Source organism: Daldinia decipiens (assembly GCF_022478715.1).
Source record: "Daldinia decipiens strain CBS 113046 unplaced genomic scaffold F4813scaffold_40, whole genome shotgun sequence".
In the NCBI taxonomy this organism is placed as follows: domain Eukaryota; kingdom Fungi; phylum Ascomycota; class Sordariomycetes; order Xylariales; family Hypoxylaceae; genus Daldinia; species Daldinia decipiens.
The window spans coordinates 10621-29263 of NW_026054583.1; the positions used below are offsets into that span (position 1 = coordinate 10621).

An 18643-nucleotide genomic window follows, 5' to 3' on the forward strand; every position below is an offset into this window, starting at 1 on the left:
ACCAGGGTAATACTAATATATAAGGAGCCGCTGCTGCCCACTGAAGAGTTGACTTGCACAACGAAACGCATCTGCTATTCGAGAAGTATAGCATCGTCTGGTTTCACGCAGCCTCTCTTCAAATTTTACTAATTTTAAATTGCTCCCCCCTCGTTCCTCGGGGGTCGCCCGACATAAAGTCTGCTTCTAACTATTGTTAGTTCAACTGCAGTCCCTGTGTATTCAGCATTGAAGGACTTTGAATTTCTTATAAAAATGTGTCTTTGTGCGGCTTCAAACATAAACAGCGTTCCGAATGAAAATTAAAAGACGTTACTTCTATAGCATAGATTTCACTACGCTTAAAATTTCCGTAGGAGACCTAGCTTTAAGTCTAATAATACTTCATTTTAAGTATTGCCCCATATTGTAAAACCTTTCAAATTAACAAATATAAATATTTGGGAAATATATGGGTTGAACATGTTTTTAAAGAATACTTATCATATTTTATAGTTATAGTTAATGTTTTATTATTGTTAATAACTTAAGAGTTTAACTAGCTCAAGTCGTTGTTTTCAGCAATATTTAGCATAAGTAGTAAACTTATAAATACTTATTCCAATACGAAATATCTTTTAAACTAAACCTCATGGAGTTTTCAAAACACAATGGTAAAATATACTATCATACTATCACCATGAGTAGCACCACCGTCCAACCCTCTTCTCAACCATAAAGCATATTAGTACTCACTTGACGTCCTATCTAATCTCTATATCACATCACTAGGCAACTGCTTGCAACTATAATGCCTATGCTTACTAGCATGGATATGGCTACTAAACAATTCTGACATAATTATTCTCAGTGGCCGTAAGTAGGGAGGTGAGGTATAATGCTTTTGGTTGTGTTAGGACGATATTGCATTACAAGTCCATACTATATTACTTGGGTTTGAGTATAGTGACTCAACTATTGCCGATAGAATATAAACATTCATAGACTTCGGTATCAAATGGTCCGTTTTGTTTATAACGAGCTGGGCTAAGTACTATATAGCATAAGGTCCGGAGTCGTAAACTTAACAGCTAATTTCGTTAGGAATCTAGATGAGATGTTTAAAACGGAACCTACGAGCTTCTATAGCTTTAGGTTAATGTTTCTTGCGAAATAATAATGAAATTTGTTTCGGTGCTTTATAAGTATATGTACCTACTCCGCGATAGAAGAACGTTGTACAAACAAGTGGCAATCTGTGGATTATAGTAAATGTTGTAAAATATTATCGGAAACTTAGTTCTCTTCGAATAACGACTGTGAGTAATAGTTTAAGAGTAGTCGCTTAAGGTGCTACTAGTAAATCTAATAATATTCCCGAAGGTATACTACAGCCTCTATATCTGTGCTTCATGACGAAGTAACTAATTGGAACCTTTATTCTATGTCTGTTAAATAATCAATTATGTAATACTAGAGTGTGTAAAGACTGATAAAATGAGTATTTACTCGTTACCTGCCCGGTTTAATAGGTGGAACACGAAATGCACTTAAAAAGAATACTACCATCAAACCACAATCTACGAATAGTTATGGAATTAAGAATGAATATCTTAGTAATAACGGACAACTATGCTAACTGCTAAATCGAGCCTCGGCAAATGTCAGTCGGCTGTTATGTGGCTTTCACGCAAGTTGCCGGCTTATTTAAGATGTAAGCCTTAAGAAAAAAGAACGGGGTATTCTACTAAACTCACGCCACCTATTCTTTAAAATGCATCATCATGAAGTGTCGTTGAAAATTTTTACCCCATTTGCCTTATATGCATAGCCGTGGGCTATCTTAGGTACCTAACTTCAGCACCTAACCTAATGTTACTACTCTAATGTTACTACTGTCGGATAACGTGCCATCGTGCCGGATCTGCTAGTTGAATATTAGGAATGGCACCCGTGATATCAATTCTCGGCGTACCCATATACCGAAACAAATGCTAAGCTTTAAGGAAAATGAGATATGAAGTATGGAGTATGGGCTAGGAACCGGCGGCAGAGCGGTCGGTGTAACATGATATTTGTTATATATGATATTCTCATTTCACATGTGATGGGCAAGACTTATAACTAAGGATGTATGCACAGGGCATTTATTCTATAGTATGTAAGAAGTGATGTGTAGTAGAGTTGCTATATGCACGGTATTAAGTGCCTTAGGTAGGCATAACCGTTTTAATAACTTAGGTAGGTATAACATTCTTAAGTCGGACGAAAGGGTAACGCGTAATTAGTATGGTTGCGTTATACCCAAGTGACAATCGTCCTTCATCTATAAATACGGTGGAGAGTTCTCATAGATTTTGCTACAAGTTAGTAGTAGCTGAGAAAGGTCTTCGGCGCCCATATTTCACCATGGAGCCTCCTCTATCTGAAAGAAGATGCGAAAAGTCGATCAATGGCAATCCAATACGACGAAAAGACGGACCGGGATGCGCGCCAAAGGTGCAAGAGATCCGTAAACGCCTTACCCCCGCTATGCAATTGTATACTGAGTCAGGAAATTCCTTGCCAACCTATTCTCGGAGGTCAAGTAGTGAATGTCAAATATTGCGTAGAACGGGCTGATGTTAGTTATCGTCGTCGTCGCTAGCGCCGTCATCCTCGCCATCTTCATCAAACTCTGCTAATTCCGCGTCATCGCCCGTGTCACTACCTCCGAAATCAAGTTCTTCGTCACTTTCGTCCCAAAATGCAGCATCGTCGTCTACCGGCTTCGGTGGTGGCGGGGGTTCGAGGCTGGTTGGCATCACGAAGTCGCTCGGAATGTCGCTCTTGGACTTTTCGACAATTTCCCTGGCTCTCCGGTTGTAGTTGGCGCGATCGTCTCGGTACGTTACGCTAGCGTCTACATTTGCCGGGGAGTTGATCTCGGGATCATCTAAAAGTAGGAGAACGGACCGGAGCACGGACTCAACACCTTGTAAAGGAGACCATCGCTCGCTAGCCTGCTCCCCAGACATGATGTCTTCGCCGGGAGTGTGTAGAATGGAGATGCATAGTTTGCCGTCGGGGTAGATGTTGGGGTGATAGATGGGAATCAGGAATCTAAAGGTCGGCGGTTGGTAGGGATACTCTTCAGTGAAGGTCATCTCGGCCTATTGAATATTATTATGTTAGCGCTGATCTTAGACGAAAATGACACTCTAATTTGTTAGTTACTCACCTTAAAGTAACCTCCGTTGAATGCGCTGTCGGGATTAAGGACAATAAGACCAAGGCGCCAACGCAGGATATTAGCATTCACCAACTACAAGTATACGGAGTCAGTGATATAGTTAGAAGATAAGGAAGGGGGTTATAGAGCACTTACATCGATGTTCACCCATTTCTCTTTCGAGAGCTCTTGCATCTCAGACATCAGCCGGTGCTTAGCACCGCCAGCGAGTCTTGACGAGGACATGGCGATGTATAGATTTGTGGTTGTGGTATAGATAAGGAGGGTATCGTGAGTCCGGTGCGACAGGAGAATGTAACTCGCGTGCCCCGGAGTAGTAGTCGGAGAAGTCTTATCAATAAAAAAAACGCCACCAGGCTACCAGGCTGATGACTTCCAATGAAAGGTGAAAATGCAAGTTAAAGAGAGATCTGAGAACTGAGAAGGGAGAACAAGGTTGGATTATGCGATGCCCTGATGCCCCGTGTCTGATGAACGAAGTGACTAGAAACACAACGGAAGAGCCGTAAAAATCGTGAGAAGCGCTATTGAATTTGGAACTGTCCTGCCCGATGTGGTTAGGTAGTAAAGAGTTGTTGAATGGTATTTGAGACTGGACTGGGTGGGATTGAATATTGAATGTGATTGACGGAGACTGTCGGATTCGGATTGTGCTATGTTTAAAGTCTTGTATCGTAACCGCGATTCCTCGGCGCCTGACTCGTCCCTTAAATGGATCCCCACCAATGAGGTAATCACACCTTGACGGGTAGGTCTCGACTACCTACCTAGGAATAGACCCGAATAAGCGGGGGCAAGGGGAGGAAACGTATTGAGTATGTACCTATGTACTCCCGAACTCGGTATGTCAAATAGGTACCTAGATACATGTACTTAACATGCATATGTACGGAATATGTAGATCTGCAAATCCAAAATTAAGACCAAAACTTCCAGATCTTAATTGGCATTTGGAATTATGTAACCTAGTAGTTTATCAGGTCCTGTTGTTAGTTGACTGTTAAGAATTGGTCAATTTGTAATAAAACGGAACTTTGTCCTAATATTATAACTAATATTAAGGAGTGTTATCATCTGCCTTTATATCTGCCTTTATACATATAACATACATTTTCTTGCTTAAAAACTCCTGCTTTGTCTATCAATTATAACCAATTACAAACATTCCACATCCGCATTGTCTTTGTGACCACAACTAACTACATAGCTCCACCCAAGGCTGCTCACGTGTTAGGGAGACCAATACCTGCTTGAGTTTGTAAGATTAAAGAAGCTCTTAAGTTAAGCTTATGTTGACTGCCTTGACTAGGGTTGGCGTATTGAACTTTTGGGTCTGCCCATGCTTTGTATGTCGGGGTTTCTATAGATTGATATTGGGTTTACCGTTCGGGCTCTATCAGGTGGAGTGTTTAGGGTGATTAAGCCCCAGTTGTTTGATATCTCCTTCAAGCGGGATCTACTATTAGCGGGAAGTACCCGTGAATGGGTTACAAGGGAAAATATAAGCCTAACTTAGGCATTGGGTGGGTGCGTAAGACACGTTAAAATTTGATAGGGTACATAATGAACTACATGTCTTTATATGCACTTAACAGCCAGTAAATATACCTACCTAGGTAGCAACCTAATGAGCTAAGAGCCTCATTTAACGGTCAACGCCTTTCTATTTACCTTAATTATAATATCTAGGCAAGGCAAGGTAAAGCAATGCATATATGCAAGGCAGTAAACGATTTTATCGTGTAACGATATAAATGTAAGTGTCCATGTGTTCTGTTAGGTATGAATAGACACGTACCAATTAGGTACCTTACATGTACGTATTTAAAGACATTGGTGGTGTGTAGTACAAACATGACCCGGTGTTTAGGTAGGAGTTGTGTACCTAACCTAATGTATGTACTGTAGGTGAGTCGGCAGGGGTAAGTTTAGGCTTAGGGCGGTTAGGGGTGTATGTATTGTACAATACATATTTACATAAAAGCGGGGACTTCTAGCGGAACAGGCGAGTTGCCCAGTCGCAAGGCACCACCTGCACTTCATTCTCCCCCCGTCCGCCCGTTTTGCTCGTCACCATTGCAACAACTTCACCTTGCGTCCTTTCACCCAAAGACCCGTCAACTTTGTCTTCCGCAATCGACAACTACCACGACGAGGCATCGCGATATCCCCCACAAGCACTCGAGCTGCTTCGATATTGCTAGGAACATCATTTTTAATTCACCGATACGACGTTGTGGAAGGGTTAAGTCGGTGAATGCTGGTAAATTTGGGTATCTTCGACCACAACAGCCGGTCGGCGGTTTCGCGCGACTCGCCACAGTGAGATCGATCGACTTTTATCATTCCACTCCTCAATACCGTCCTATCGTCAATCGTCCATCGTTCATCAAGCGCATCAGAACAAGTTAATCGGCCTACCATATTCAACGTTTCTTCGGCCTTTCCGACTCTCATTAAGCCCTTTCGTATTCTCACCTTGTCAGCATCCGGGCGTCAATTTTTGCTGGCATTATCTAGGGATTTCTGACGACTTCTCTACCTCCGAATTGCGCCGCGCACCGTAATTGTCCATCGTTTTCGGCTAGTTTTCTCGATGGCGACCATGTTATTCAATCCTCAAACGCCTCAGAGTCCTTCTCAATTTTCCCCGACTACAGGCGACCAAGTGTCGAGCATGAACAGCTCTATGACCTCCATCACCACAGCTCTACCGACGGTAAATATTTTTTAAAAGTTTATAATTATCACTAGCACCTAATACCTCATTTTCTTTTCTATTTGTCCTTGTTTCGTTCAGATTTCTATGGAACATACATTAACTTTCGCACTATTATAGCCGGCACATAGCGTGAACGGGTCCGCCCAACCAACCGACATGTCTCACGATACTGCGGTGGCAGATGCCTATTCGGCCAAGCGAAAATATCCATTCGACGATGCTGGAGATCATGAGCACAAAAAAGTCAACCTCGAGAATCGCCGAGTTGGTATTGAGAACCTGCACCTGGATGTTGGTGAAAAGTACCTCCTTTGCAGTACTCGTAAGGCTCCCTTTAGTCTCATACATGCCATGCACTCTACCATCTTTTCTTTCCTAGATTGATGGTAATTATCAAAGGCTACGCTTGAATGGGATTTGGTACTTTCTGGTTGACACTATTTTTCATATTTAGCCTACTCCACCTCGTACCCATGTCTATCGGACGATTTCTTTGAGATGTTCGGATTGACCGGCATCGCTGCTGAGGTCGCCCGTACGAAGCCTAACGGAGAGAAGAATGCGCTTCGCAAGACGTACAAAGGTCAAATAAAGACTCTAGGATTAAGCGGCCATTTTGATGCGGTGAAGAAAGAGCTCGAAGCCCCCGATGGCCTACTGGCATTGGCTGGGCTTGACGAAGATGCATGGTTCAGTAGGGAAGTAAGCGGGAAGGAGATTGAGAAAGGACTGTCGCAGACGCACCAGGCGCATCTATCTCGAGCGGCAGCGATGGCTAGAGGTTCCATACCCAAGGCGGCCTGGGATAGCTCTGTCCTCGGTGACTTAGCGCCCGGTATTTTGCCAAAGAAAGCTGGTCACGAGTCGGCCACGAGACAGACGGCACCTAGCACTCCGGCTGCCTCGGCCCCCGGTATCACCCCGAAGTCGAACAAGCCGTTGACGCCGCAGATTGATCGTGCTCGTCGGATTGGAAAAAAGCGAAGCTACCAAGACAGCAGCTTTGAAGGATACGGCGAAGGCTATGCTGATGACGATACAGGCGGGTATTCAACTGGCGATGCGGATGAACGGTCGAAGCTCAAGAGGAGAAAGCAGGTACATGCAGATCGTCCGTCTTCTGCAAGTCTCTTTGCTGACCGATGACAGAACTCTGGGGAAATGTCTTCGTTCAGAAGCGCCAGTAGCCAAAACTACAGTGGCAGGATTGGGACGTGACCTTGAGATACCCGGTTAAAGACGAGATATGACGGTTTTGTGCATCTGCAGCGTTGAACAGGTTCAAGGCTTGGGTCGAACCCAAACTTTGACGCAGACCGTTACGGCCATTTGCATTTTCCATGATTTCAGCATGGCGTAAGGCGTTCGGACGAGGGGAAACAAAGCAACAAGTAGTAAGCAACATAGGCATATGTGCTCATACGATGAATTCGGATGGCAGGCGGCTTAGTTTGGCTTGTCGTATATACTGCTTGGAGACAAAATTGAACCACCTCGGCCAGAGTTATGGGGTTCAACTGCATTGGTGTAATGATGATCAACGTTGTGAACAGGGCGCGTACACTTAGCAAGTTTATAAATACTTGGAGTGCCTAGTTCTACATGCGGTTAAGATCGAATATCATATCAGTTGTATCCATCTCTTGCCCTTGGGCCTGATTTACTCGTGAGTATTTTCAGGTTTAGGCTAAAGCCAGGTGTGTTTTGTACACAGAAAAGGGAACGGTGCTTTTATAATCTATCTGCATTTGAGAGAGCACAGCGTCTCCAAATTAATGCGGTGCCGATGCGTCTTTGAAACGAGGACCTAGTTAGGGGATTGCGGGATTACTGGATTACTGGTTTACTGGTTCAAGCTTGATTACAAGTTTAGATGACTTGAGGATTTAGTCACGAAGTCTAAGTCCTCCTGAAGGCGAGCCTGATGGAAATCAGCCATTCATCTTGTCCGTAGGGACCCTGAACCGGCCATTTGGCTCGGGTGGTGATAGTTAAATACGATTTGACTTAACATCAGAATATCTAAGATGCGATATACCCATCTTAGCTGCTTCTGCTTATATCCTGTGCTCTTCTTATAAATGGTAGTCCGACTCGAGAGCCTGTTGAGGATAAATTTGACTATCCTACGTTGAGGTCCGTGTAGAAAGCAAACACAAAAACTGGCTACTCACTTTTGATATTCGCTCTTGACATTAGAAATGTTATGTTCACATACATAGGTACCTTACCTTATAGGTGGGTACCTAGGTATGTATACAATTTTGCTATCACAAAGTCGAGGCCTCCAAATGTATTAGAACTTGTACCTACCTACATTGAAGTAGGTACGAAGTACAATGTACATATTTAGCATTAGGTGTGTGCTGCGCGAATAGGCTGTGGCGGGCAGAGCGGGTCGATACGGCAGGTACACACTTACATATATGTACCTAGGTACCTATGTAATGCAAGCCCCGCACTACAAGTATTGTATGCGTTAGTATGTCGCATTGGAACTCAGCTTCGAATTAATCACTGAAGCTTCACTTCACTTATCATCTACCACTTCACCACAATTATAACTAACGAATATAACAACCACAACAACCACAACAACTACTATTTCCACTGCCTTTCATAAGGTTTAATCCGCATATCTCTATTACTCAGATTCCTCAAATTCCTCAAATTCCTCATAATGTTCTTGCTCTTCACCATCTAAAACCTGGCATATCCAATCCAATCCAATCCAATCCAATCCTGCTAAATATGCCGCCCAACAGCAATACATCTCGGTAGACCACAGCTTATGTCACCGGCCCTCTAAGCCTCCTTGGTCTAAATAGGGGCTTCTATTATTTCTAAGAGGGATTCTCACATTCAACTTCTTACTCTCACGTCATCGCCGCCATGGATCGTATGTCTCCGGACAATGTGCCCTTAGATGTGCCTCGTCCTACGATCGGCGTTCGGTGGGGTTCATCCTCACTATCGCTCTCTACGTTAGATGACCCGCGATCCTCTTCCACACAGTCTTTGCTTCCTTCTCCGTCCGAAAACGATGATTCAGGACGCCGTAGACTGCTAGTCATTTACATACATGGTTTTATGGGCAACGATGCCTCCTTTCAATCCTTTCCCGCTCATGTGCACAAGTGCCTTAAACTCGCCTTATCCGAGACCCATACCGTCCATTCTAAGATTTACCCAAGATATAAAACTTACAAGGCTCTTGATGTAGCCCGCGATAACTTCAGCAGATGGTTAGCCCCGCATGAATCTCCCACCACCGATGTGGTTCTTGTCGGTCATTCTATGGGAGGATTATTAGCCGCCGATGTTGCTCTGATGGTAAGTGACCTGGCTTTTCTGCATAAGGTATATTATTTTGTTAGCTCACAACTTGTATTAGCCATCTAGAAACCAGTACCAAATGGGGTACTTTCTTCATCGTATCATAGGGACAGTCAATCTAGATGCACCCTTGCTCGGGCTGCATGCGAGTGTCGTTACAGCTGGTATTGCCAGCCTATTTCGGCCTAAATCGGACACAGCAAACTTGCCTGAGGAGCCAATACCAGAGGATGAATCAGCTATGTCTCTATCTAATATCAACTCAGCAAATACTTCGATATACTCGGATCCCTCCAGCGCTTCCCAGTCCCCGAGACCGCAAGGGATCCCTTATGGTATGACGTTCGATCCGAATTTTAATCCATCGTTTGTCAACGATGCCCCCCTTCGGGATAGGGGCTGGTGGAAAAATATTGTCCACTTCGTCGAGAAGCATAATTCCGAAGGTCTGCTAGACGCCGTCAGCCATCACCTCATGTCACATCTGGAATTCGGAAGTTGTCTCATGGATCTAAATAACCTGAAGACTCGATATGAGAATATTCGTAGATTGGAGGATGTAGACGATCTAAAAGATCATGGATTTCCTCACGTACCCCCACAAGTTCGCTTCATCCAATACTATACTGTGTGCCACGGATATCCTAAGAAGCCCAAAGGCCCAGGCTCTAATAACAATTCAGAAGCCTCAGAGACTATATTGAATACACGGTCAACTTCCTCGACACCGCAAACCTCAATTCAGGGTCACGATCATCCTCCAAGCACGCAAGATCTAGATGCTACCAACAGCAATACTTTACTGCGGGATTCTTTCGATGGCAATTCGGAAAGTCCAGAATTGCAGTTACTCGCTCCTGTACCAATGTCCGAAGAACCCCAATCGATACCCGAAACTAGCACATTTGATGAGCCCCTAAAAGATGTCAAGGACAGGGTCCCGGAAAATGGTATATCGGTCAACCATAGTGATGGCGGTGATACGGAAGTGCTTTCTCAGCAACCCCATAATAATTCCTCGTCTCAGCAGTCCTCAGATAACGACATAATCTCAACAACTGATCTTACCGATGCTGTAGCATCCTTAGGTATTGGTCTTCCTACAATACCAGAACTTCCTATAAGACCCGAACCACCGGATTTTAGCCAGTATACTGATAAAGATGTGCGGAAACAAGCCGAGAAGGAAGCCAAGCGGATGCAGAAAGATTACGATAGGCTCGTAAAGGACCGTGACAAGGCTGTCAGGGAACGGCAGAAAATATACGACAAAAGGAAGAAGAAGTTGGCGCAAGAGACGGAAAAAAAAGTAAAGGAAGAACAGAAACAGCGTAAGAAGGAAGCAGCCGCCATTGCTGCGTCGAGCTCCTCAAATTCGGATGACGGACCTCTTAGAAACACATCTTCCACAGTTGCGCAATCAGAAGGTCCTAACGTGGCGTCACCGCTGGCTAGTCCTTCGGCACAGTCCCGGGGTAAGGCTAAGCCTCCAAAACCACCAAAAGAACGTAAATTTTGCAATGTTCCAAAGGTGAACGGCGAGGTCGATCCGAAGTGGGTCAAGATCTTCATGAAAGACATGGACCAAGTCGCCGCGCACACGAGTCTATTCTTCAGGGGCGAGCACTACGAAAAACTGGTTGGCGACGTCGGCGAGACTGTTGTAAACTGGGTCCAGGATGACATGACGAAGAGGGCTATTTTGGAGATGGAATAGGAGAGCAATAACCTAGCACGTTAGTTTCGTCACGCCTCCGGATCAGTAACATAACGAAAGGCACTTTATACTGTATAACTAATATTGTAATGATACCCAAGACAGGTAAGTAGACAATAAGCAAAGCATCATTAGGTTTATAAACGGCTTAGATTAAGGAAACATTCAATTAGATTATCTATTACCTAGTCGAAATTCATATACGACTTGCTATGCCTGTCTAGATGCAATGGTGCTGGAGCGCACGGGAATCCCGAAGTCCCCCTAATCGTTATTGTTTCCGTATCCCCATTTCTCGACTTGCCATCTTCGTCGTTAGAATGTAACTCATGCATACGGTATGACCCGTTCCCGTCGCGAGTAATCCGCTGCGTCCCCTGCCAGCTCAGCTCGGAGTCGGCCGTAGAGCCCAGCAGGCGCGGAAACGCGCGGGCGATCATCGGACGCAGCGTGGGCAGACACGCACAGATAATACCCAAGTCGAGCTCGACGCCGGACCAAATTCCCAGCGGAAGGCCGCTAACAGACGGGTCCTCTGTGTGGCGCACGTGCTGCAAAGTGACGAGCCGCATGATAGAAGCGATACAGACGACAACACCGACGGTGAAAACGGCAGTGAGCGCGGCGCGCTGCTTCGGTGCGATATGCAGCTTTCGGAATAGGGGGATGGGGACGGCGAGGACAGCTAGGTCTATAGCCGTGTTTGGGATCGAGGTGGCGAACATGAAAAGCGGGAGGTCCATGCAGTGTCGGGGGTCGCGCGAGGCCGGGCCGGGCGGTCCCCAGGATAGAGAGACGGGCACGCAGGCGAGTATGCCGCCGAGGAAGAGCGTTAGGCCGAACATGGATATTACGCATATTAAAGCGTAGCAGAGCAGTTTGAAGCGCTTGCCCGACCAGATGCGAAGGTAAGATGTCACGATGGACATTTTAACTAGGCTGGACGAGAGGCCCCAGAGGGGTGGCGAGATCCATAGTGTCTAAGGGTGCTGTTAGATGATACATATCTCCCGACTTTGGTACTAGGAATAGAGGAATAAGCTAATTTGGAGGACTTGCCTTCAACGCTATATCTCGCTCTTCGGGAGTCATGCTTGGTAAAGGGTTACCGAAGCCGACTACTATCCCTACGACGTAGGTAGTCTTGTCAACCAAGAGTTCATTAAGGCCGCCATTATCGAACCCGCTTACCAGTCATATTCGCCAGGTACGTTCCAAATGAGCATAACTAGAAAAATATTCAGTACGGCCGCGGTTAAGTAGGGCAGTCTTGGGTGGTCGAGAACTTACTGCCGCACCAAGGCAAAGCCAATCGTCAACTCCCGAATTCTTTAACAAGGTCACACGAACGTGGAGTCGTAAGCCAACAGCTAAAAATGCAATAGCCAAAAAAGGCGTAACGACGCCGATTAGAGGAACAGCTTTCTCGGAGAGAGGCATCTGTTTCGTGTATCAAAAAGAAGAAAAAAAACATTAACTAAGTAGCATAAGAATATGAAATCCCGACCAGGAGAAGTTTGACCGTCCACAGCAGGTGGGTAATTATATGCCAATATCTTGGGATCTAATTGTATCAAATGCTACAGGCAGGATGAGACGGCCTGTCCATTTGGCAGATATAGCAGCTTCATACGGCATTGTGGCTTATGTTCAGAAACACAGGATGAGCCAAGAGAACATCTGCGATTCAACAACGTTGCAATAGGGGAATATCTCGAATTTTGTATGACTTGCAGGTTTCGACGTGCTTTACTTAGGGCTTACTGTCATTTCGAAACATAACGACGATTCGGGTCCGAGATCCGCGCGGTGCCTTTGGTTCGCTGCAGAGGGTGAGATTCCTCACCACCAAAAAAAGCCCACTAGAAATCGTTTCAATTCCGAACCGAAGACATTCGGCTCCTTATTCCGAAACAAGAACTGCTGGTCCGACCCGGTGTGATGGAGTGGGTGTCACAGAACCATAGTTGCTAGGAACGGGCCGATGCCCGTCACCCCATATATACCTATTTAAGGGTAAGTGAGATAGAATTATATGCAGAATCCTTCAGTCGCACAACCCCGGAAGAGCCTGTAAGACACCAGACTAACATGATAGCACTAGGAGCTATACCTAAAGTTAGCACTTGGTCTCGTCCGTAGCGTTTTTCTCGGCGACCAGATTAGATATCAGAACATCAATGACGTTTCTTCTCTCGCATGCCCCCAGATAATCTCCTACGGCCAGGAAATCTGATCACAGTTGGTTTCCCCCTCAACCGATATTCATAAGTTGTTGGTTACTCATTCTGGTTGGAGATGAATAGCGAAGATGAATAGCGAAGATGAACTAGAGCACATCATTCAGAAATAGGGTGAAGGGGTATAAAAGTAAAGTAGGCCACTTTCTAGTTTTACTTTCTTTGGTTGTGAAATGGCGAGGAGCTATCAACCGCAACTCAGGGCTACTCACGAAGACCTCTACACAAGGCGAGAGAAACTTACTCAGAAACTTACTCCGTCAAGGCCATACTAAGAATTCTAATAATCAGTGTGGTGTGGTAATGAGAACAGTCGTAATCTTTTCTGCTAATATTTCTGTCAAGTATGGGGCAGTTACTTAAATAAATAGTATATGCGATAGATATGACAAGTAAAGGTACCTACCTACCTATTAACTACCTAGCGCTCAACTGCTAGAAGAATTCGGCTAGATACCTCATATATTAGGTCAAGCACGGTCATGACCGGAAGGAATTTCAGTTTTAGATTTAATAAAGGAAATCTTAACCGAAGTAAAGAGCTTCAAGTGCCGAGCATTAGAATCGTTAAGAAAGCATGTCTATATCGATTATGATGCTCAGATCGAAAACAATATAAGGTACAATCAATAGCAAGGCTCCTAGCCCATGAGGTAGCTATTGACACTTTGCAAGGTTGCTCTGCTTGGATTTGCTTCAGGGAAGGCAGTCATGATGCGGCTGAGCTTGATCCTGATGTCGCTCTTGGTATGGCCAGAAGGTTGTACGTCGGGTTTGAGGTTGCCTTCGCTATCAAAATTTTGGCACAGCAATGCAAGGGCTATCCCAACTGATAGGTCTTTACCAGTATCGCAAGCAATCAAGATACGCCTTGGCTCCGAAGGGTTCGCGCCTAGATCCTCCGAGGGAGGAGTGGGCCTTGGTTTTGGTACCAAGAACTGACGCACGAAGTTGTTGATATTGGGGAGGGCTAGACGAAGATTGCGGCTAGCAATTTTGTGCCTACCTAGACCAACTTCCATGAGCGATGGGCTCTTGACCCAGGTGCTTGGGTCTGTAGTCTTTGAGTAGATAACAATTGTGCAAGTTGACGAAGAAGCCGGTGGGCCAGCAAGTGGTAAGCAGCCGACGAACAGCGACGGCGCAATTTCCCTAGGAGCTGGCGCATTTATATCAGCAACTTGATTTAAGACCAAGGAGCGCACCAGGTCAGGTAGATCTGCCTCCGGAGTGGACAATAGGATATCCGCATGGCGCCAAAAAAGTGGCGGGGTTAATCCCAGGGCCCAGTTCTCGGTATCGTCACCGGCGCCCTGGATGTAGCCGCCCTCGCTCATCTCCCCGCCAAGAACTCTGCGGGAACTAGTACAACAAATGACGGGATGGAAGTCATCAAACACGTGGTTGGTCGGGAGAAGCTGCGATTCCTGCGTAACCCATATGGGTCTCAGAGGCTTCTTTAGTTCCCGACGTAAGTCATGCACGTTGATACTGAGTTCCTTAAGCGAAGCCACGTGCTCGGGGATTCTCGCTTCCATCTGGGCATGTTCAGACTGCGATACTGCGTTTGGAGGAGTGTAGAGCTCATGAAATGCTGGTGTTTCCGGAAACAAAACACGATTCAGGACACAGCACCAAATCGGTACTGTCTTACTGAGAGCATCGGGCATTCGTTTGCCTCTCCTCGTCGAGTCCACGATGACGCAGCCATCGTTTGCACCGATGATGCCCAATAAGTTGAGATTAAGCCGTCGCGTGCTAAATCTCCACTGGCCCGTGTGGCCATCCGTGCTTTTAAAATACGCAGACCCGGCTTTATTATCGGGAGTGATATACCAGCTACCGCAGCGCTCATTAGCAATCAGCGGGCGGGCGAATGCAGTTGCTACCTCGGATACGAAATCTGCATCCTCCCGTATAGAGCGTAGACGGTTGGTGATAGAGAGGTTGGACCTTTTAAGATCGCTCAGTATGCGCGAGAAATTATGATTTGCTTGCGGCGAGAAAACGAGCTCCGACGTAGCCGTAGCCGTAGCCATAAATATAGTTAGCAAGAGATGAATTAGTTAGCTAAAGTAGCTATATCATATAGCCTATATGAAAGGAGTATAAGAGTGATGCGCAATGAAGACGAAGGAGGTTCGTCTGTAACATTACATAAAACAAGGGTTCAAAAAGCGGGCCTAGTCTAGTGCAGATCTACCTATACATACTGCCACAAGTAACTTGTCACATGTAAAAATTACCTATCGATAAGACACAGGGGCCCAACCTAAAGTTACAGAGTCTTGAATTTATTCTTTCTACAAGAGGTTTGGTAGAGTTGGAAGTCAATTCCGCTGAATAATTAATCTATTCGCCTTCCCACCATAAGGTCCATAGACACTTGACCGAATTAAGGGGTAAACAAACACCCAACGCAGTTCTATAATCCTTATCTTGAAGTACACAGGAAATTTTGCGACTTTGACATTCTCGCCTCGTCCGGCCCCTGGTCTAACTTCGCTGCACGTTTATTCAGCTTCCTCCCCTGATGCCGCCTCGCCTCGCGTCATATCAGGCCTTGCGCATTACTTCTAGCAGATGACGTCCGCCTTCACAAGGACCACATAGTCGGCTTCCTTCTTTAGTAGACACGGCGATATCATCATGTCCACAATCGTCTTGGTTCCAAGGTGGCTCCTCACGTCCATAGTGGCCGCCTGATACGCAAATCCGCGCGTGCGATCACTACCGGGCTTATCCGCCATCAGAGCCAAGTATCGCGAACGGGCTAGGATGGTGCTAATTTCTGCCGCTGACGTGACGATCTCGGTCAGCGACTTCGTCAGGGTTTCCGTATCGATTCCGGTCGCAAATAGTGTAGTGGCTTCCAATATCTTCTTTGTTACATCGCTCACGACGGCCGGGTCGGGATCGCAAGCTTTGTTTAACAGCTGCGCCGTGTGTATTCGCCATAATTCGAATTCCGCATCCGGCATCTTGGTCACGAAAAGTCGCCCCAGTTTCGTGGCCACATCGCCGTATTCCTTGCCCCACACCCGACAGTATTTACTCAGTAAACACGTGTACAGGTATCTCCAAATCAGGGCTCGGAAGATGTAGCAAGTTAGGTCGCCGTTAGTCATGTAGGTCTTCCAGTGCTTTGATAGATGCTCGAACTCTACTTTTGACTTGTCCGGCACCAGTTTTGGTTGAATTGTTTCGTTGAATCTATCCAACGAAAGCGTTCGGATTTTGTTCCGTAGATTCTCCCAGCGCTTCGTGATTTGATCGTCGGTAATGTCGCGAGCATCTGCAGCACCAAAACTACCTCGTCGAACATGTAGTAGTTGCTGCTGCAAGGATTCACAGAGTTTCGTCTTTTCCGCCAGCTTATTTGTGATATTTTCGAACTTAGACTCAATATCCTTCATTTGCGACCGGGTGATCACGACCGTCTCATCATCCCCTTCCCGCGCGACCGGATTATCACCCACTAGTTCATCATCGTCACCGAGGAGTGAAGCTAACGAGACTTTCTTCGCGCGCTGTCCATTTCCCTTGTTGCACAACAGCTTTCCACCTCCTTCAGAAACTTCATTTGTTTGGCGCAATCGTCGGATTTCATCTTCGAGTTGTTGTAGCTTTGCTTCAAAGTTCTGCTTCTGCTGCGTCCAAGTATTCAACGCAGCCGCATGATCTGCTCGTAGCTGCCTGACTTGAAGTATTTTGTCCGTGAGCGCGCCTTGCGTCTCAGCGAGCTGACTTCGTAAGGCCTCCATGGTGAAGGTTGGGTAAGGTAGGTAGACCTAATGATGATTTGTGGAAGATAATAATTCCGAAAGCGGGTTGTCTGGGATAATATTTTTTTTTAATTTGATAAGTTCAATACCTACATGTATTACGTTGTTTTTTTAATGCGATGCTCTGAGCTTTATTGGCGTGGATTCTGCGTGGTCTTTGTGGTCTTTGTGAAATAAGTTTGTACTGTACGAACAACTTTAAGAAGCGACCGGAAGTTGCTTAGCTCCCGCCTTCCCACCTCATAAAATATTCTGCAAAACTCATTAGAAGGAACGCTTTCAATTCTATATCTATCTAGCAATCAAACGCTACACGTGGTATTCCCTCCATGTCTCCTCAAGCAATTAATCTATAGAATACCTACCTTAAGTGTGAGTGGAGGGTTGAGACATTTCACACGCGCCGCCCATAATTATCCCGAATGGTCAAGATCGTCGAGTTAGTCCCCTTCGAATACCTTAACAAGGTTGTATCGAACAAAGGAAGTAATGCTACTGCACAGCTTCTCGAATCGACATCTTAGTGAATAGAAATACTCCATTGGGAAGAATTGGACTGTTGCTCTCTTGAGCTGTTCTTCCACGAATCCGAGCTCCATATTTTCATTTTTGAGATTTTCCTTGGCAGACATGAGATCAGCCTTCGTTGATTCAAGCTCATCCATCACGGACGTAAGATCAAGCTGGGTTAATTTAAGCTCATCATTCGTCTCTCTGAGTTGTCGTTCAAGCTTTTTAATGGTGAGCTTCTGCTTTTTGGCGAGTTGAATATCTTCAGCAGTGTCAACTTCTTGGTCACGTCGTCGCTTATTTCGCGGTGCTACTCCTGCCTCTGATTCAACATTCTTATCAGTGACATTTGACACTTTGGTTACGTGAAGATCTTTGGTCGCGTCATTACCCTGACCACGCTTCAGCTTATTAATCTCCGCTAATTTCGGTTTCGGCTGAGAACTTCTGGTTACTCGCTTTGGCTTCGTCTCCATCTGGACATCTTCGCTTGACTCGTCTTTTCGATTGCGCTTTCTCTTTTTACCATCATTTCTGATGGCATTCTGACACTCTGGAGGTGGCATTGTTGTAGGCGATATAGAGGACATCGCTGGATGCGACTTAGATGACACATCTGTGGGCGTATTTGAGGGCGTGGTTGCGAGTGTACCTGAAGACATGGCTGTAGGTGAACTGGAGGGGAAAGTTGTAGGTAATCCAGAAGACATGATTGCAGCTGACTTGAATGATGTTATCAAGGGTGATGGGAGAGAAATTTGTGAATGCCGGATGCCGGATACAGGTAACCAAATTTAAAGGTAACTTTGAATACTGGGTGGCGAAAGGCAGGCAGTGAATAGTTTCTGTGATTGGGAAGGAAGGAAGATGTTGTTCTGTTGTTCTATGCTAGAAAGAATTTCCTCCGGAAGGTATGTGTGTTGCAAGAAATGTGGCTTCAACTCTTGTTTGCAGTACTAAATAAGGTTGGAAGGTGGGATTGCGTTAGGGCTCCTGACTGTCGGATTTAAAAGGCAATAGCAATTGTGGCTTCCCAGAATTTTTATTATTAATGAATTAAAACTGTAGAAAGTCTATTTGGTGCTACTCTAGTTGTGTTTGACTTGAAGAAGGGAAGGCGCC

General features: G+C 45.5%; 7 protein-coding genes across 7 annotated transcripts; 2 read left to right on the forward strand and 5 right to left on the reverse strand.

The window, feature by feature from the left end:
- Positions 1-2103: 2103 nt before the first annotated feature.
- Positions 2104-3413, reverse strand: F4813DRAFT_371937 (ubiquitin-conjugating enzyme/RWD-like protein; the record flags this gene model as incomplete). Its single annotated transcript, XM_049244672.1, has 3 exons — positions 3347-3413; positions 3200-3283; positions 2104-3131 (listed from the first exon to the last, which is right to left on the reverse strand). Coding segments are annotated over exons 1-3 (656 nt in total), but the record flags the coding sequence as incomplete, so codon positions are not given.
- A 1800-nt stretch (positions 3414-5213) lies between these two features.
- Positions 5214-7079, forward strand: F4813DRAFT_399427 (Rox3-domain-containing protein; the record flags this gene model as incomplete). Its single annotated transcript, XM_049248171.1, has 3 exons — positions 5214-5930; positions 6051-6255; positions 6388-7079. The coding sequence occupies exons 1-3, from the start codon at positions 5808-5810 to the stop codon at positions 7077-7079; spliced, it is 1020 nt and encodes a 339-aa protein (XP_049096013.1). The 5' UTR covers positions 5214-5807.
- Positions 7080-8597: 1518 nt separating this feature from the next.
- Positions 8598-11079, forward strand: F4813DRAFT_232548 (uncharacterized protein). The gene is made up of 2 exons (XM_049239938.1): positions 8598-9266; positions 9328-11079. The coding sequence occupies exons 1-2, from the start codon at positions 8826-8828 to the stop codon at positions 10984-10986; spliced, it is 2100 nt and encodes a 699-aa protein (XP_049096014.1). The 5' UTR covers positions 8598-8825; the 3' UTR covers positions 10987-11079.
- F4813DRAFT_232561 (uncharacterized protein) lies at positions 11079-13077 on the reverse strand. The gene is made up of 4 exons (XM_049239939.1): positions 12277-13077; positions 12178-12214; positions 12046-12113; positions 11079-11966 (listed from the first exon to the last, which is right to left on the reverse strand). Exons 1-4 carry the CDS (start codon positions 12424-12426, stop codon positions 11172-11174), a joined length of 1050 nt encoding a protein of 349 aa, XP_049096015.1. The 5' UTR covers positions 12427-13077; the 3' UTR covers positions 11079-11171.
- A 790-nt stretch (positions 13078-13867) lies between these two features.
- On the reverse strand, positions 13868-15265 carry F4813DRAFT_392998 (initiator tRNA phosphoribosyl transferase; the record flags this gene model as incomplete). The annotated part of the gene is made up of 1 exon (XM_049247353.1): positions 13868-15265. The coding sequence occupies one exon, from the start codon at positions 15263-15265 to the stop codon at positions 13868-13870; it is 1398 nt and encodes a 465-aa protein (XP_049096016.1).
- Positions 15266-15456: 191 nt separating this feature from the next.
- On the reverse strand, positions 15457-17249 carry F4813DRAFT_232711 (uncharacterized protein). The gene has a single exon (XM_049239940.1). It carries the CDS (start codon positions 16988-16990, stop codon positions 15803-15805), a length of 1188 nt encoding a protein of 395 aa, XP_049096017.1. The 5' UTR covers positions 16991-17249; the 3' UTR covers positions 15457-15802.
- A 1-nt stretch (position 17250) lies between these two features.
- On the reverse strand, positions 17251-18601 carry F4813DRAFT_232716 (uncharacterized protein). The gene is made up of 2 exons (XM_049239941.1): positions 17913-18601; positions 17251-17843 (listed from the first exon to the last, which is right to left on the reverse strand). Exons 1-2 carry the CDS (start codon positions 18229-18231, stop codon positions 17452-17454), a joined length of 711 nt encoding a protein of 236 aa, XP_049096018.1. The 5' UTR covers positions 18232-18601; the 3' UTR covers positions 17251-17451.
- Between the last annotated feature and the right edge of the window lie 42 nt (positions 18602-18643).

Bases quoted from the DNA above. Each gene is read 5' to 3' on its own strand.
- F4813DRAFT_232561 (XM_049239939.1), bottom strand. From the start codon at position 12,426: ATGCCTCTCTCCGAGAAAGCTGTTCCTCTAATCGGCGTCGTTACGCCT. The intron at 12,114-12,177 runs GTAAGCGGGTTC...CCTACGTCGTAG, and splicing joins GTACCTGGCGAATATGACTG to GGATAGTAGTCGGCTTCGGT. The intron at 11,967-12,045 runs GCAAGTCCTCCA...CAGCACCCTTAG, and splicing joins AGCGAGATATAGCGTTGAAG to ACACTATGGATCTCGCCACC.
- F4813DRAFT_232716 (XM_049239941.1), bottom strand. From the start codon at position 18,231: ATGTCTTCTGGATTACCTACAACTTTCCCCTCCAGTTCACCTACAGCC. The intron at 17,844-17,912 runs GTAATGACGCGA...ATGTTGAATCAG, and splicing joins TAAGCTGAAGCGTGGTCAGG to AGGCAGGAGTAGCACCGCGA.
- F4813DRAFT_232548 (XM_049239938.1), top strand. From the start codon at position 8,826: ATGGATCGTATGTCTCCGGACAATGTGCCCTTAGATGTGCCTCGTCCT. The intron at 9,267-9,327 runs GTAAGTGACCTG...AACTTGTATTAG, and splicing joins CCGCCGATGTTGCTCTGATG to CCATCTAGAAACCAGTACCA.
- F4813DRAFT_232711 (XM_049239940.1), bottom strand. From the start codon at position 16,990: ATGGAGGCCTTACGAAGTCAGCTCGCTGAGACGCAAGGCGCGCTCACG.